General features: G+C 36.5%; 1 protein-coding gene across 2 annotated transcripts in view; it reads left to right on the top strand.

Moving 5' to 3' along the window:
• LOC105449927 (TOX high mobility group box family member 3-like) overlaps window positions 1–10837 on the top strand; it is a 177209-nt gene extending 166372 nt beyond the window's left edge. The window contains exons 1-2 of one of the 2 annotated variants that reach the window (XR_974391.1): window positions 1347–1410; window positions 10435–10502. Coding sequence is in view for 1 of the 2 variants with exons in the window: in XM_011689397.1 (XP_011687699.1) it covers window positions 10435–10536 (102 nt within the window). In the remaining variant the exon portion in view is untranslated. Of the gene's footprint in view, window positions 1–1346; window positions 1411–10434 lie in introns of those variants that run through there. The other variant, XM_011689397.1, reaches the window with a different exon arrangement.
• The last annotated feature ends 8142 nt before the right edge of the window (window positions 10838–18979 follow it).

Raw genomic sequence — 18979 nt, 5'->3', positions numbered from 1 at the left:
GGGGGGGGAACGGGCAGTAACAAGGTGGCGGGCAAACCATGCGAGCCGCGCTACCGACAGTACCGACGCTGCGTGTATTATTAGATTTGTCAGCTACTCAGATTATGTTATTTGGAGCGCGACGCGACGCGACAAGGAGAGACGCTGAAAGGCAAACTTTTTTCGTTACGTTTATTAGCTGCTCTAATTTGAAGTTAAGAATTGTTGGATTTCGTGAGTCATTAACTTGAGCGATTATTTACGTATAAACATACGGAGACGACGGCTATTCATCAAATATTCTTCGCGATCTATTCTTTCGAATCCGCGGTAGAGGTTAGAAATTGTTATTATCATATATGTAAATTATTATTTTATTGGTATACATATTTAACAATTATTTCTCTAAGAATATGTGGAATCGAATATATTTTGCGGATCACCTTGAGCTTGTTGTCAATTCGAATGTAATGAAAAAATATAATATCGCTTATAATTTTCGGGTTAAAAGCACGGAGCGACGCGTAAATTACGAGATCGAATAATTCATGTATCGCGATCAGCATGAAAGAGATACCGATCATTCTCGAAGCTTTTGATTATTAAGGAAATATCTAAATAAATATAAGGAAATATATTTGATAATTAAGGAAATAAAATAGATATTAAATGGATTTTGAGTTGAGCAACGTCACAACGCGTTTAATTAAATGATAAATAACAGTTATCAATTAATTTAAATATCTCAACGCATAGGGTACGTTGTGTAAATATTTAGAAAACAGCTAACTTGCTTGTCGAATGTTTGGGCAAGTAAAAGCAGGTCAATCACGTTCAATTGCTCGGTGAGCAGGATTAGTTACTTTGCTGACGTAAACATGCCTGTAAATTATTAGTGCCGATTCTACAATAATGTTGTAAGCCGCAAGTCGTAAGAAACTGATTGATCACAGTCAAATGTGAGCAGAATGATCAACTATGATTTACAACAACTTACAAAACTATCGTAGAATCGGCTTAAACAGATTCATTGGGCAACTTTGCGACGCGTTTAATTAAAGAATAAGTAATAGTTTAACCTCGTATTTAATATTTTTTAATCGTACAATATAAATTCGATGGCAATTTATACACTGGCAATTTATGAAAAGCTATTGTCTCTGATTTGAAAGAAATATTACGAATGTCGAAAGCGGAATATCGTAATGTTATATTTTTTCTTCGCGACCGTAATTTTTCTCAATGTAAGAATTTCGTATCGCGTATTGCATTTGATTGACATGTGCGGCAAAATGCTGTGCGATTATTATATCCTAATAATTCGTATGTGTAATCGTGTTTCCACGAGTGAGTGTTGTACCTACGCGAGTGCATCTGTGGAATTTGAGAACAGAGCTAGGAGCTATCGGGCAACAACGAACCGATCATGGAGTGAGTAATTTGTCATTCATTATTTTCTTTATTACTTGTCAAACTAATAATTTTCATTATTTCATACGCGATGCAATTTTACTTTACGGATAATTAATAACTAAATATCGCGGAGCTTTCAAAGGGAGCGCAATACGACACCGGGATTGTAACCGTTCCTTCTTTATTAAGTATCTCAGTATCACATAATGTGTTTCATTTTCTTCGTATACTTGTTTTCACGGAATAAGTTAAGATCTTGAGAAACCTCGTGGATGTCGTACGAATGTTTTAATAATTTTTTTTGTATTTTATTAATACTTTTTTAAAATTTTAATTATATTTATAGCGCTAGCGAGCGAGTATTGTGAAAATGCAATTTACTAATTGTGTATACGTATATATAATATATATATAGTGTGTATAAATATTGTGCGAAGCTCCTTTGTAAAAGTGCGGGATCTACACAACAGTCGTAAGCAGCAAGTTTTAAGCTGTAGGAAATTGATCAATTACAATCGACTGTGATTGGTCAATTTCCTACGACTTAAGACCTGCGACCTACGATTGCTTACGATTTCTATTGTAGAGCCCGTCCTAATGAAATGTGAGGGGTCGCATCTTTGAAAGAATTCTATTTTACGAAATCGTTACATCGAAGTAATATTTCAAAACGACGATACAATGACTATGTATGCCTTAGTGTTTGTTTTAATGGTTGAGCATATCGGCGCGTACACTCGTGGACAGAATAGTTGCGACACTTTTTTTTATTTGGTTTCGGAACGCATTAATATTTTGCAAATGTGAACCACGATTGGATTGTACTCTCTCTAAACTAAAGATAGTACACCAATCGTGGTTCGCATTTGCAAAATATTAGCGCGTTCCGAAACCAAATTAAAAAAAAAAGTGTCGCAACTATTCTGTCCACGAGATACGCTAGACTTGTCTCGTGTTGTCATTCGCACGATACAGTTCGAATCGGCAGATATCGCCCGTGGATATATAGTACAAGGTACGTTCTGTTTCATGCATGTATCATTTTACTCTTGTAACGAATTTTTAAATAAGGATAAAATGATACATTATGGCACATTATGCATAAAACGAAATGCACCTGTAAATAGACCGTACATATATATGCCATATGCATGGGTGGCACGTGCGAGGAGAGGGAACTACATCTGATTATCTTTTTTCTCTCTAACAAATGTTGTCTGTGTGTTAAAGAGAAAAGAGAAAATCATGTGTTGTTTCCTCTCTCGCACGTGTCGCCCATGCTTATACTTATATGGCATGCTTGGTCTATCTATGTATATTATTATGTCTATATAGCATCCAACGAGAGTTCTATTTCCGCGTTCACTTTTGGCTAGAATCTAGAGTCAAATATATTTTGCACAGCGCTTTAAGTTTCTCATCAATTTAAATGTAATTTTGTTTGTCATTTTACCAATTAAGCAATACGCGAATTATCGGATCAAATAATAAATTGTATCAGTACGAAAGATGCCGATATCATTCTCAGTTTTTAATTATTAAGGAAATAATCGTATTAAACGGATCGATTTTGAATTGAACAATGTTACAACGTGTTTAATTAAAAAAAAATTAAATAATCGTAATCGATTTTTCAATCGCGAAGGATGCGTTTGAAAAACACACAAGCCTACTCCAGCTGTGACTGTCGGTTAAGAATGTGATTGGTTGAAATGGTTGAACCACTGTGATTGAATCAAGTAGAAACCAATCGCTCCGCTCAATGAGCGAGCAGACTACTTTGCTGACATAAACGTGTAAATTCAATAGATTTGTTCACGTCGGTTAAATTCTTCAAAAATTTTAGCACTTAGAACGAGATAAATATATATATTTAGGCGTTCGAGAGAGCGAAAAGTACAAGCAAAGCGAACATATCTACATAATACTAGCAATTCATGAAAAACTTTCGTCTCTAACATATAATATATTACCAGCGAATTGTCGAGCGACCAGCTTTGTGTGAACACACTTTTATTCGCGTAATTTTTCATAATATAAGAAAGTGCGCATTGCATCGGATTAACGGCGGAAGTTCTGCGAAAATGCCACACAATCGTCATATTCCAATAATCGGCACGTGCATGTAACTAACCGTATTTCCGTGTATTGTGTATATACAAGTGTTATGTCAATGTCATATTGGAATCTCATTCTCTTGTCAGTGATGGAAAAGATCTGGGAGGTATATCTGGCAATGACGAGCAACCACGTGGTAAATAAATATAATTATTTATATTATATTATTTGCTACTCGCGAGGTTAATTATTTCCATTTATTTTTACACACGTGTGTATACGTGCTATATGCACACTGCATGTACGTGTGCATACCGCATACCTTCAAGGGACATTCATCTCGGAACTTTTTTATTTTGATCCAAAAACATCTCTAACTTAACATCCTCCTTTTTGAGCACCAATACTGATCAGATTAACTCATAAATATACTGTGACTGAAGCTCACAGTATCAATTTTATTTAATCAGCGTAATCAGTTAATAATGAACAAATTGAAATTCAAGCACTATTGAAATTATAGCGGTTATTGTGGTTGCATTGAAAGTGACATTATAAATCAATTTTCTGCTTACAATATATTGATACGTGAAACAAAAAATACTTATCTTAACGGATTATTCTAATGCGCGATTCTACGATTGATTTGTTTTCAGTCAGTTAATTAGCAATTAAGGATTAATTAGAAATTAATACATAAATTATCGACTCATCTTTTTTCCGAGATTAATTTCTTACCTTTTGTAACGACTATTAGATATTTATATGTTGCTGTACGAAAAGCATGATAAAGATATTTAGTAAAAATAGTAGGTTTTGAGAAGTATTTAACTTTGTATATTTTCTTTTTTGCATAATTTAATCCACGATGAGATGCGTGTTGACTTTTTAAATAAAATTTTAAAACGCAAAAGATCTTATGATTCAAAAAATGCGTTCTGCAAAAATTTACTTGTATTATAAATGGCTAGTAATATATATTAAATCATATTATAAATTAAATTTAACATTTAATAAACATAATATTTCGATTACAATATATTTCTACATATTTTCTACAATTATTCTTTATTCCGTTATACTTGATAAATGGGTTCTCCAAAAATGACGTTGTATTATAAATGTTTGAAGAAACTAAAAATGTATGTATATATTTTTTGCATCGAAATAGAGTAAATTTGCGAAAAGTTATCTCTCTCGGAAAGAATGATTTACAGCACTTAAGCTCTTGCGAGAACGCTTGGGTTTTTTTTTCGCGCGGAATAGTTGTCACATGTGTTCGCGACGGTAAAAGAATCAATTAGACCTAGAAACGAGCGAGGTCAATGTACCTCGAGCATTCGAAGTACTAATATTTACAGTGTAATTAACGATTGAAACGACACGGATTGTCACGGGGTTTAGGAGAGAGAGCCCGTTCGCGAGTGTGTTTCTCGTGCGCGCAGAAAGTAAGCGAGTGTTCCGTAAATTTCTTACGATAGCATTTCCGTGACTTATTACCACAGCAGGCGAGAAGCGTTACTGGTGCCGTGTCGACTAATGGCGCCATGTGGCTAGAAAATAAGAAGGCATAAGTAAGAAAACGTTACAAATCCACCCCGCCGTATTGGACGCCGCATCGGCCATAACGTTAAACGACAATATAGGATCGGCGGCCCTTCGTCATGCGAAAGTCCGAAACGGCCTTACCCCATTAAATGTACTTATATGAGATACTAGCCGGTGGGCAGCCAACCGCGCATCAATCACGATAATAGGACAATAAATATCTGACCGGCAGGCGACTGCCCCGGCTAAGGTCAAAAGTGCAGTAGCTTGCAATTTCTGCCCGATTTCCTGCCGATATTCGCTCGCAATAACTCAACCTTCACATCTGTAATATGTAATCGCTCTACTACCGTGGTCTAAGCCTTGCATTAAAGTGTCACGCTGATCCATCCCCTTTCTCCCCTCGGTGTGTATACGAATACTCGAAGTACGCAATACTCTGTGCAACAGTTCGATAGTTTGCAGGCAAGATTTGTCGCTTCCCAGCATAGCTTACTACGTAGGCTGCAAAAGGCAAAACGGATCTCACACTTGGCCGACCAGAAAATTCCCCGAATTTGTTTACGCGATGGTATGAAGGCGATAAAGAATTCCGATTTTTCTTGTGTCACCTCCATTCGTGAATATAGGAGTGTCTCTTCAGCAGATCATGTGAGCATCAGGATTATTTGAAATTGCTTTTATACAAGGATTAAATTAAGTAAAAACATATGAAAAGTGAAATTAGGTATTAGATTTTTGTTACTAATTAAAATGTAACATTATATCATTAATGATATAAATTTTAATTTATCCTGTGCCAATCTTACATTAATTATACATTTTTTAATGTGCATTTTATTGCTGTTTTAAATAAATAAAAAACACATTAAATTGATGTATTTTATCTATTTTTATGTTTTATTTATTTATATAAAGCTCTTCAATTTGAATCGTCAGACATTCAAATCATACAATTTTCAATGTTATACATTAGATTAAAATTTGGAATAGATTTTTTATAGAACTTGGAATAAATTCTTTATAAAAACATTTCATCTGTTTGCATGTCTATTTTTTTATTATTTGTATATAAATAATCATTTTGATAAAAGTGAATTAAAAATGTAAACTTCTAGGCATAAACGTAGGTGAGGAAATTCACAAAATATATAGTGTAGACACGATTGCACGATTGGAACATGAGGTATCAATAGTCGTCATTTCGCGCGGCTGTTGGAATACTAGGTCGACCTCGTTTCGCGAGCGGGTTATTCAAAACCGAAGTTTTAGATCTAGCGTAATACGAAAGTGGCGTATCGGACGGAAACTTCACCCTTTAATATATAAATATGGCAAGAGGCGGGGTTCAGCATAAGGCGCGTGTGCATTAACTGTTCAAAACTACGACATGTAAACTTGCTTTCCTCCTCTATAAACCATAAAACAACGGGCTCTGGACCGGCAGACGACCTCGCAACCCGCTAACTATTAAAAGTTGCAAATTGCTGCAGACACACTGCGGGCCCCCGTGTTCGCGTACCGGCCGTCTTGGGCACTCGCGCGCCCGTTCGTCCTATCCTAACTTACTTACTTACCAGACTTACTCGCTTCCTTACTTATATAGTCACTCGTTTACTTACTTATTCCCCGCTTCGTATTCCTTATCCTCCGCGCACTTTTCCGCGCCGCGGTTTTCCCCCGTTAACATTACTTGTTCCTGTCACACATATACACACCCCACACATACCCTCTCCTTCTGAAACAACTATTCTAGCAGAAATCTCGGAGAAATCTGATTAAGCGTTGAGTGTCGGAATAAATATGGAAATAGCGGAGCATCGCAGATATTATTTTTTATTGTATTCATTTAAATTTAGCTGGTGCAATAACTATTATCCCTTGTCATTGATGCCACACAACGAACGAACCTATCAGCCGGTTAGAGATAATTTATATTTGGGGTTGCTACATAATAGACAATAACGCAGATTATTTAACTTCTGTACACACACCGGTGTTCAATATACTATCCGGCAAACTATTTGCTACGGTTAGTTTACCGTTTAGTTGCGGCGTCCCAATGTCGCTTCCAAATATATTTTGTAAAATAGTTTACGATGCGCGGCTGGCTGGTAATCGTACAAAGCACCACGTGGGCGTAAATGCTTTATCAAGCGGGACGGAATATTTTGCCTCTGTTCGCACATTTCGCCATAATTCGGTTCAATTATCATTCGATTATATCGATTTTAGAGGTGTGCATTTAGCATCGGCATACAAATGCGGGTCCGTGAAATTACGAAAAATATGTCCGCGCGGAGACGCAAATCCCACGAACAGTTAAATCAAAAGCGTTACCAAAATCTAATTTACATCAATTTCTTCAGCATATGTGTTGCAAAATGCACACGCGAATCTCTAATATAATAAAGAATTTTTCTTTCCATTTCACTTTATAACAGAATTTATAATAGAATTTCTTCGCTGTACTGCGTATCGATAGCTACAAATTGTTAATTACGTCCGACTGCATCGTGTCAGCTTCATAATGAAATGTTAAAGCCGCTTTTAAAAATTACTGGCAGAAACTCAATAAATTTATCATACCATTAATCAACATATTCGCGTTTTCATGTTAAAATACATTTTTGATATATTTCATGCATTGTAATTTTGCACAGGCAATTTTATTGTTATCTCAGTTAAAAGCAAGAACAAAAAAAAAATACGTTGGAAAAATTCTGGTACGTCGAGTTTTGCTGAATATAATTTGACTCGAATAATAAAGGCACGTAAAAAGAAAGTTATCGTTTGATTGTACGGTCTTTATTAAAATAACCGTCTTTCTAATTGCTGCGTCTTAAAACGCTTTTTTATCTCAGCCTATGCGCCAGTTTCATAAAACCTCATAATCCGAGAGAGTTAAATACCGTACCTGCCAGAGAACTGCACGAACGACGCCGAGGGTCGACTGTGCCGACGGCCAAGAAAATGAAAAGTAACGATTCAATATCAACGCCACGCGGGTTGCGTGTAGCGAATTAACACGTACTGATACGGCTGGTGTGTCGTCCACGTTGGTGACACCATTCTTCCATTAACCCTGTCTACATTTTCTGCGTATCGTGCGCGTGGCTTTTATTATCCGCGTACTTCGGCCGTAACATTTTACTATTTCCTGCTTATATCATGCTCGTGAAATCTATCACGCCATTAATTGGCAATGGGATTACGTGGAGAAATGAAATCACGTGACCGAGGGATGTATCGTAAATTGATTTTAGTTTTGTGTAAAAATATATTTAAATTAAATGTGAAAGGTACGTTGATGTTGTTATAAGAAAAAATTTTCACCGAACAAAAACGATATTATATTCTGAGAAAAAATCATATATAATATATTGATATCAAAATTCGTTGAAATGGAGAGATAATATGTCGATGAATTTAACACATGTTTTTATATTGAATTTTCCCAGAGGGCTTATTAATTGCCGATAATATTTTATAAGAGGTAGGTCGGTATCGCACTGTCTGAGAGAACAATACGTTGTCGATAAAATCGATGGATTTCTATCATTCGTATAGTAGAGACTCTCTGTTAGAGAGTACCTTCCGACAAAAGAAAATATCAAATCATTGATGGGCGTAATAGTTTACAAGCATAAATAGTTTAGTTACTGTTCTAAATTAACTTGGCTCTCTTTGCAAAACGTTTCGTTGCGAGATTCAATACGGCAAAACTTATTCCGCGGCTCGCTCGTGGTCTCGTCACTTTTACGTATCTTCATTTTTTTTTCTGGGCCGCGATCGATTCCACCGAAATGACTTTTACTATCTATCGAATATCTGCGACGCTACGAGCGGGTACACGGTGATGCATAAAGAATCCAGTTTACGGCGTCTGTTAGGACTCGACGATACCCGACACGTCCCATTTCCGCCGCCCGACGTCTTCTCCAAAGTGAAACCACTTCCTCGCTGCCGGAATCTGCAGATCCGATTTAGAAGTAATGTGATCGATTCTCCTAAGTTTGTCTAAGAAATTTCGGTGGCTCTAAAAGTCAATAGCAATGCAGAATGTGGATCTATAAAAACGGTTTATAAGTGAGAGGGAACGACTAGCTTTATGACACATAGTTTGGATGAATTCTATTTAATACGATTTGATATTTTCATTGATTATTAAGTTAGCGTTACTCTGCTTTAGAATTAAATATTTTTTTTTATTTTTACGATTAGTCAAATTAAATTAGTTAATAAAATAAAAACATTTTTTATTTATTACATATATTACATATATGTTTACCAGCTTTTTTACCAGCGTTTTATATATACAACTGAATTAAAAATTACAGTAAACTTATTAATCCGTAAAGGCTACATCTCATTTGAACATCCGTAAAGAACACCTAATTGCGAATTCGCAAAGCGTTTTTAAAGTTTTATATCTGCTGAAAATAAAAAGCAAAATTAAAGCAAAACGTGTGTTTTCCAATGTAAAATTTCCTAACCAATCGATTGATAATATTAAATTTTCAAAAAAAAACGTAATCGTTTTCAAAACTGCGTGTTAAATAAAACCATTTCTGGAAAAACTACTTTTTCAATAAATAACTACTGTTTTTTTTAGTTTTTAATAAAATGATACAAACCTTACTGAATTTTATTAATGAAATGTTGTATTTTAAGTAAAAAATAGTTTTTCAATTAAATAAAATATAAATAAATAATTTTTCCTGGTAGTGGGTAGTTTGGGTTTTCTTGGAAGTAAGAAAATAAATAAAACACGGTTATAAATGCATAAACAATCATTTTATTAATATGTGAGGTTTAAAAATAATGTTTATATTATATTTACATAAAATTTAGAAAAATAACTATTTTTATCACTTATATACAATAAATAAATAATCTTGATTGAAAAATACTTACGTTTTGTATAATGAAGCTTCTTAGATCGCTCAGATAAATAATTTCACTTTTCTCATATTCCCCGATTTCACACACGTATGTGACATGTGGGTGCGAATTCGCACCGAAACGAATTTTCAATGTGCCTCAAGCAAAGGCTAAGGTGCAAATGATCCTTGGGACTTTTCTACTTCAAACAATAAAGTTCAAACATAATTCACATTGTGGGAGAAAACCGCCAAATTTGTCTGTTCTCAAATGTTTACAAGTTGAAAATTTTGTGGGTGTGAATTCGCACTCAAGTATCCTTTACGCGTTAAATGTTTACAGTAAAGTTTAATTTATTGTAAAAAAAATTTTATCTTATATTGTTTTATAAATTTAAAAATTTACTGTATATGTAATCGAGAAAAAAATTTTTAATGTTAAGTTTACTTATCTAATATATATCAATATTTCTTAAGCTTCCTGAAAAAATTATGTCCTTTTGCATTATCACGTAGCATTAAACACATTCTTTCTTTTTTTCTGATGTTTCAGGAGATGAAAGTTAATTGGGCGACGTCGCCGGGTAACCAACCAAAACAGGACACGAGCAGTGAGTATGCCCAGTTTTCGCCTTTACACGAAAAATATTTTTAGCATCGTGCGTTTTGCCTTTGATCCCATACTTGCTCGACTTGTTGGACTCGCATACTAATTGGTCCGAGCAGAGAATTACTCTAAAAGAGAATTTTTTAAAGCTGTTTCATTGCAAAGTAAAATGCATTTTTTGGGTGTATATTATGCAAAAACATTCGGCAAAAATATTGTGTAAATGCGTTAGGAAAATTTTATCAAGCAACACAATACATAAAGCAGCAAAGAAATCAAACAATTTGATTCAAAATTTTCACATTAATTTAATATTTGTAATATTAATGAAATCTAGCAACATTAATAAATCAATAATATCTAATTTATAAAATTTGTACTAGAAATTTATTATTATCTAATTGTAATTAAACAGAGTATTATAACTTATTTATCAATACAATATTAATACAATATACTTTTTATACACACACATTCTCAACATATTAACTATTAAAATATATGTCTATATAAAATATGTATTTATTTGTGTCGTTATAATTAATTTATTATTTTTATAATGCTTATTGCACGTACATGATTTTTCAAATCAATTGTTTTTTAACGTTACGATAAAAATATAACTTGCAATTTTTTAAAAGCATGAAAATTGGAAATTTAAGAGTATTGACATTACAAATATAGCCAGATTAAAAAATATACAAATGCTTGTTTTTCTTATTTTGTTATTGTTCTAATTTTTATTCTGTATTCAAGTATTGATTCATATACTTTTCAAAAGTGATTATATAAATTTTATAAAAGTTTTATATTTCTGCATAAAATCATCATATTTTCTCTTTTAATGATTATTTTACAAAACCTATCACCGTAAAAGAAAGATTAAATGAATTTGTCGGTTGAAATAAAATAATTCAATGCCATTGACATTAAATTAATATTCTATTATAAAAAAGTATTTATTAATTGTTAATAATATTTTACTTTGATTTCATAATTACTCACCATGTTTAATTAAATAAAATATTAATCGAATATTTAATACCGACTAATGTTTGAGATTCGTATAGACCAGTATACATTGGCGATGAGAATTTCTATGTAGAACTTTTAATGTACGGTAATACAATTTCGTAAAACAAATTCGAATCTTGCTTGAATACAAATGGTTTCATTAAGAATACTATGCTTTTTTACATTTTCAGATGACGTAATGTTGCATAAAATTTTTACATAAAATAATTTATCTTTTATAATATACTAATAAAGTTATAATACTTAAGTAATTAAAATAAAAATATGTTCTTGAAAAAATATTTAATCTACACTTATATTTACCGCGTAGAAGCCAATTCCGAGAATCGTCACAATCCGACAAGCTATTATAGTTTTTGCATTATTCGATTTAACGTGTCGGAAATAAATTTCCCAGCATCTCGCAACAGTGTTTTCAGCGTCCCAGTTTTCTTATTGTTAAAAAGAGAAATTGTTGGAATATTACCTATAAATTCGCACAGCGAGCATTGATCAATGCTTAAAATTAATTATTTATCATGATAATGAATATTTACAATTTTATTTCTGAGTAGTGAATAAAACTGGAAAAAGAGCCTTATGACGTAGAACTCTATATTTATTTTCTTTTTAATGTAAAATAAAGTTAAAATATGTAATATTATTTTACGTATAAAAAAATCTTATTAGCACAGTTATGACATATTTTCTTACAAGTTTCATCGCGGATTTTTAAGTGCGCAGTTCTAATTTTGTCGTAATCATGTATAATTTATTATTTCAACGTTTGTGTACGTAGATAAAGCATAGGATATTCAGTGAAATGGGACTTGGTGTAACACAGTTCCATGTATTTCTAGAATAACTTCTACGCGTAAGGCTGTCCGGTACAGCGGTAGTTCGGGATTAAGCGTACGTCCCTTGTGATAATCTCTTTTACTTCCTGTGTCTGGGATCCCCAGAGAATCAGCCATAAACCATGAAACCCGTCATAACTACTTTCTTCCCACGATCTCTGTATGCTCATGCGCATAGGAAGGTTGATATAAATGCAGATTATGCAATGCAAACTGGACGAATTAGGAAAGATTGTTTTTATTTCTCTTTTTACGAATACATATTGTTTCTCACGCTCATAGGATGACAAGCGTTATCGGATGGCACGTTTATAAGCACGACACGGAACTTATATGAAACAGAATTTATTGTCAGTTACAACAATGCGTGAACGAATGGGAATGATGAATGAAATTCACTATATATAGCGACATTTCCAAATGGCATCGACTTTTGCGCGTGGTCCGGGCGAACCTGAAATAATTTAACAAGCACGCACATGACGGCCAAATAAATATCACAGGAAGATTCCTCCCGCCATTCCGTGCTCGTTACACGTGTGAAAAGGTGCGCGGTCGCGTCTCTGTGGATGCGCCCCATTATATATGTACCGGCGGCGGTCGTACGCGTGTGCGTGCTTGAAATTCAGTGAGGGCGGCAGCAATATTTAACTCAGTCTGAAATTCCTCTTTTTATGGACTTGTAAAACCGTGACAGGCACATGGGACCCGATCCTGCTTCTCCACCCTCTCTCCCGTCCTTCGTCCCCGTCGTTTTGCCCGCCACCCCTTGTTGCTACCTGCATCCCCCTCGCTCTCTCGAGCCCGACTCACACCCGCTGACGCGGTTAGATAGCAGTCTCGTATCTCTCTTGTCGTCCTCTTTTCCATCGCCGGTCGACGGTCCGCTACCGCCGCCGCGCCGGTACCTACCTACCTACGATCACCTTCCTCCACTTCCCTTTTTCCTTCGGCGTCGCTATCCACCCACGCGTACCTACCTACCTACCTACCTACCAGAGCACTCTTCTCTCTCTCTCTCTCTCAGCACTATTTCTCCTCGGCGACAAATGCAAAACTAAAACGTATTCTCCTCTCCTCTATTCTCTCTGTAAATATGCCGGTATAGCTACCAGCATGGCCAGAGTTTTCCCTCCGCTTTTGTTTCCTACCGCCCCCCTTCCTCCCCTTCGTCGCCGCGTCGTCTGCCTTTGCCATCCTCTTCACGATCATATGTATACAGCATTCGGCGAATGGATGCACGGGGTGTCATGCGGCTGCAACTGGAACGACGGGTTGTTTTACTTTTCCGCGAGAGATTGCTAGTAAACTCCACCGCCGATGCACCTGCGCACATCTTGCGGCTGTGACTTTTACGTCGCTTGCATGTAAAAGTATGTTAGTCCAAAAAGCTGATAAAATAGAGGAGCGATCTTAACGTGTATTTAGCACCACTTCTCTTTTTTTCTTATTAGGCTATTAATGTATCAATGATGGGTTTGTTCATAATTTTTCTATTATGTTATCATAATATTCATAATTTTTATACTATAGGGAAAATATACATTTTATTTCTAACACGTCACTTTAAATTTCAGGAATTGTTAATTTTAATAAACTTCAAATTTGAATGGAGAATTGAACATAATTTCTCAAATTTCAGAAATCATATTATTTATACTGGAGAAGAGTTTGTATTAAACTCATAAAGTATAAATCGAACTAAAATTTTGACGACTGCTCGCTAGATTGAAGCACGTTTGTATACTTCACGTCGAGAAATTCCAAATAATATTTGGCCGAGTGTCAGAGATAGTATTCGTGACGGATCGAAACGATATGCGAATATAATGTTTGCGGGATATATCTACGCGATGGCAGGTTGTATTAGTTTCAGGTCAGCACCAGCTGGTGTACTGTGACTTTAAGACCGGTCGTTTATGCGAGTGTCGTAATACGCAGTCGTGGGATCTAACGCGAAGTATATTTCGCGAAGATGAAAATATAGCGGCTGAAGATGGCCGGCATGGAAGCATAACAAACTGCGATAGTACGAGCGGCGAATTGCGATAAAATATTTTGGACTTTCATGCCTTGCAATATATTTATCGTGGGACGCAGCCGTGGCCGTAAGTAAGCAGAGCTTCATAATTTTTACTTAAAACAAATAGCAGTTATTTGCGGACGTTAAGGAGTAAAAGATCTTCATAGTTTTAAGGAAAAATTATGAACTTTAGCCTTTTACGTCTATATGATGTAAGCGCGATTTTACAACATATAGATTAAAAACCAAAAAAAAAATATATAAATATGTGTATATATGCTTGACGTGTATATTCTCAATGGGATTTTCGGCTTTGCTAAAATTAGCGATTCCCGAAACTTAAAGCGACACATCCGCAATATGATTTGCATAATTGCAATTCGTGTAATTGCAATTTCAATTATCTCAATCGCTATGCAGATTTGCCTATAATCCCTTACAGTGATAGTGACCCCGATATTATAGATCAATTTCACGCCGAACCCCTTTAATAGCGACATGCAATCTCCGCGCCCACAGCTCGTTGCAGCTACAAATAGATACCGACCCGTCTCGCTTGATATAAAAAGGAGGAAGTTCGGAAAAGAGGAAAATTCCTTGTTCCACTTTTCTTCTTCGATCGTTGACAGGAAAGGTGCTTGGAGAAGAGGAACAAGAAGGAAAGGAGGGAAATGGGAGGAGGAAGAGAGAAGAACAAATAAAGAAAAGAGAATATTGCATAGAATCGCGGCGAAAAGCTTTGGATTAGGTTTGGCTAGCTGACTGTGTAATCGTGCATCGTTTTTCCTGCATTATGGATTGCGTCAGGGAGTAATCGTGCCAGTATTTACGAGGCTTTCCAACACAAAGGAGTTTCATCTTGAGTTCTACTTCTCTATTCCGTTTATCCGCGGCGAGAAGCGTTTACTGTTAAACCATAAGCCGCATGTCTTTGCCATTTACGTGCATTATTGCCATTACTGCAGACTCTGTTTCTCACGTTCTCCCTTTGCATATCCATTCGCTTGCACCTCGGTATTTTCACATTTCCGCGAGGGCATCATCCTTTCTTCGAATTGCGTCTCTGCAGTTTGTATTTTACGATCTGCACATATAACGTATATCGGATCTTCCAATCCCGGGTATAAATCTGATTTTGTCGTCGATTCATCGTTCGCGCTACCTAGTTATCGATAGATCACATGAAAATACTCTTTAACACGTTCGAATAAAGCTTGGAGAGAACAAAATTCTCATCGTGATTTACATTCAGGGCGGGTCGATTATCAGTGTCAATTATAACGGCTTGCTCGAGATTGCTCATTTACATAGGCGTTGTGCGAACACAAGTATTCTAATGTACGTACATTCGCGAGGAATCCGTGTTTAACTGGCGACACGATGCAGATCAACGGACCGAGAAAATAGGATGAGCCGCGAGAGACAAGTGCATCATGGATTCTCTTTGTTCACGCTGTTGCGTCAAAGCCCACATTCAAACAAATACACGCATACAACATACACACAAATGTATACACACCTCTTTGCGTGCCACCTTCCCCCTTCTCACCGCCTGCCTATTCCGAACCCCGTGGTGTAACGACGCTTCGTGGTGCATCGTGTGGCGAAAGCCCTGCCGTTGGCATTTGTGGGCAGTTCACGGCCGATGGGAGAATCGGTAAACCACGATGTGGTATCACATCGAGATCGAATCTTGCGCCTGCCTCATACATGAGCTAATAAGTACGAGGAATAGGTTCCGGTATCCGGGAACACAAAACCGAATTGATAATGAAGAGCTGATAGTAGCGACTAATAGTAGCTATAAAGAGCAAAATATTCGAGATAAATGTATAAAAGATGTATTATTTCATTTTATTTGAAAAACTTTTGCAAATTATTCTGTTCTTGTTGTTAGAAAATTAGTCAATTGATCAATTGATTAATTAGATAACAAAAAACTTGGCATATATTTGAAAAATATTTTATTAGTAGTAATAATTTTAAGAACAGCTATTTATTGTTTGCTTAAAAGAAACACGTAAAAAGATGTTCTTTCAATGTCGAGTTGCAAATAACATTTTACGTAATTATTTGAATTAATTTCATGTTTTTACGTATTATGTAATACATCTAATTATTAATCTGTCAAATATTACAAAAGATGTATATTTTTACGAAGAAAATAATTAAATTCTAAAAGTATTGTTTCGACGTTCAGTTTTTATCCAGTTGTTTTACATTCAGTTATGCGCGCATTACATCCTGTTAATGGGAGGATGTAAGCATTAAAGGACACGTGCAAAAAGAAGCTGCTGTAAACTCATTTTATTAAATCTTCTCTTCACGAGACTATTTATTCATAACCTCCCGTCATAAAGCGCTAAATAATACTATCCCATATTAGATTTCCGCCCAGAGTAAAAGGGTTAATTAATGAAATACAAGAAACGTGAAACCTCCATCATGATAAAAAAAAATGTAGACATGTGTGTGTACATGTACATACACCTGTATCATTCTCCGTGTAATGCCGTCCAGATGCCATACAATGTTTACCGCACGGTGAAACGGAGTACTGTCGCTTTGTCGTAAAAGCGCAGACATCCACGTCCAACATACGCGCTGCTCGGTGTGTAATCACAGATGCACGGGAAAGCTTACCGCGTTCCGCACGTTTGGATGTAATTATACCGGGACGCAAAAACAAACGCGAGAAATTATTATATTTCGCTTCCGGGCGACTGCGTCCCGAAAACAATCAGATCCGCTTGCAATTTCTAGCCCGCGACCGTTACAAAGGAACTTCGAGCGAGGAAAATTCGTTATTTTTGCGCTCCCGGCCGAGCTTTAAGGATTATTTTCACGTGCGCCCATCGGCGTTCCGTTGATGGAAGGATACGCGCTTTAATCAAGTTAATGCAGCCCTACCCCCAACCCTTCACTTCGCACTGCCGCCTCCTGTACGTATCGGCCTTACACGTGTACACGTGGAGGATGACTTTTATGCGCGGTACACACTTTGGAAACGGTGCCACCGTGTGCCAACCGGAAGTTCGAACTGCCGCCCGCTTAGTACGAGGCACGTTTCTCGCAGATTGGTTCGAAGAAAAATGTCGGGCCAATTTTGAAGTCACTTTTTCAGCGCTGGCGAACGCGAGGCGGGGCCATCCCTTGTCGCGCTTTTGATGTCCAAAAAAAACACACACACACACACACACCCAACATCCATGCGTTGTGCGTGTATTTCAACAAATATTATCAGACGTAAAGGGTGACGCGCGTTGCGCGACACGAACGTTTGTCACGATGTGTAATCCGAATTTCGGCCAAATCGCTTACTCGTACACGATGACAGTTGGACAATAAATCTCTGGTCGTGACACATGTCCTCGACGGTAAAGATGTGGTAATGTGTGAAGGACCATCTTTCTTGATTTCGACGAAATACTGGTCTGTACCCCCTGCAAAATATTTGTTTTATCTAACGTAATATATGGCACGATCGGCATGTTGCTCCACCAAATAGCTATATAACCAATGATTTTGACGTCACGCGATACCATTGTGATATCTGTACACATTACGTTTCTATCGCGTTATTGTTAGCGTGATTTTTTTTGTTCCCTCTCCCAATGATGTATTAAAGGCTTTGAGAAAAAGCTAACACATGATTTTTTCAAAAATATACTTTTTGAACGCCGCTTATAAAAAAGAATTATGCGCAAACGTGCTGAAACAATAGCCAGATATAGAATACAATGAACGTGAAGTGTCAATAACTCGCCATCGTTAAAAGCACGCGCCGCATTGGGAACAACCGATTCGTTTGAATTTCGCGTAGTTTTCAAAACGTCAATGGATACTATAAAAAAGAGATTGCGTAACGTATTTGTGGTTGTTACCGTGCGTTTCGCATACAGCGGGTACGGGAATCACCCTTTTTGCTTGGCCGGCGCATAAAACCGGACATTATTTTCCGCGAGAAACGCGCGCGCGATGGTTCGACGCGCGCGGTGAAAATAGACGCGCGCGCCGGGGGCTCGTCCAGTGACCGGACATTATTATGCTAAGAGTTCCCTTAGGAGAGTAATAAGGGTTGTCGTTCGCCATTGTTTCGCGACCGGCGCACGATCGCCGGACAACGGTGCAATATCCGATAGTGAGAATCACTGCAATCCCCCGTGTACGATAACTCAAGTACCGTGAATAAGGTGGCCCCTCTCTCCGGTCGAATGTACCACCGCATTTATGCTACACAACCGCCGTTTTCACCGCGGCCCTTTCTATGCACACCGCGCGCGCGGTGGAGGAAGATATGTCTTACGCAATCCGCAATTTAGCACTCTATCCCTCCTCTATCTTCCACAGTACCTGCTAAATATACGACAAATTAGAATCGGCCAATGAAAATACATACCGTGAAAAATATACGCTTAAACGGACAATTTTTTTCATATAAACGCGTATATATATATGTATGTATATACATATATCCACGTTCATGCATATTCATAATAAATTTTAATACAAAAATAGTTATCAATTTGTAAAGTTAAAACGGACAATTTTTTTTTTGTATACGTACGCATTTTATGTAAAAAATTGATCGTAATTT

Source organism: Wasmannia auropunctata, unplaced genomic scaffold (genome assembly GCF_000956235.1).
Source record: "Wasmannia auropunctata unplaced genomic scaffold, wasmannia.A_1.0 LD336071.1, whole genome shotgun sequence".
NCBI lineage: Eukaryota > Metazoa > Arthropoda > Insecta > Hymenoptera > Formicidae > Wasmannia > Wasmannia auropunctata.
Note: the sequence above shows the minus strand (reverse complement) of the source record. Positions and strands in the feature narration are given on the sequence as shown.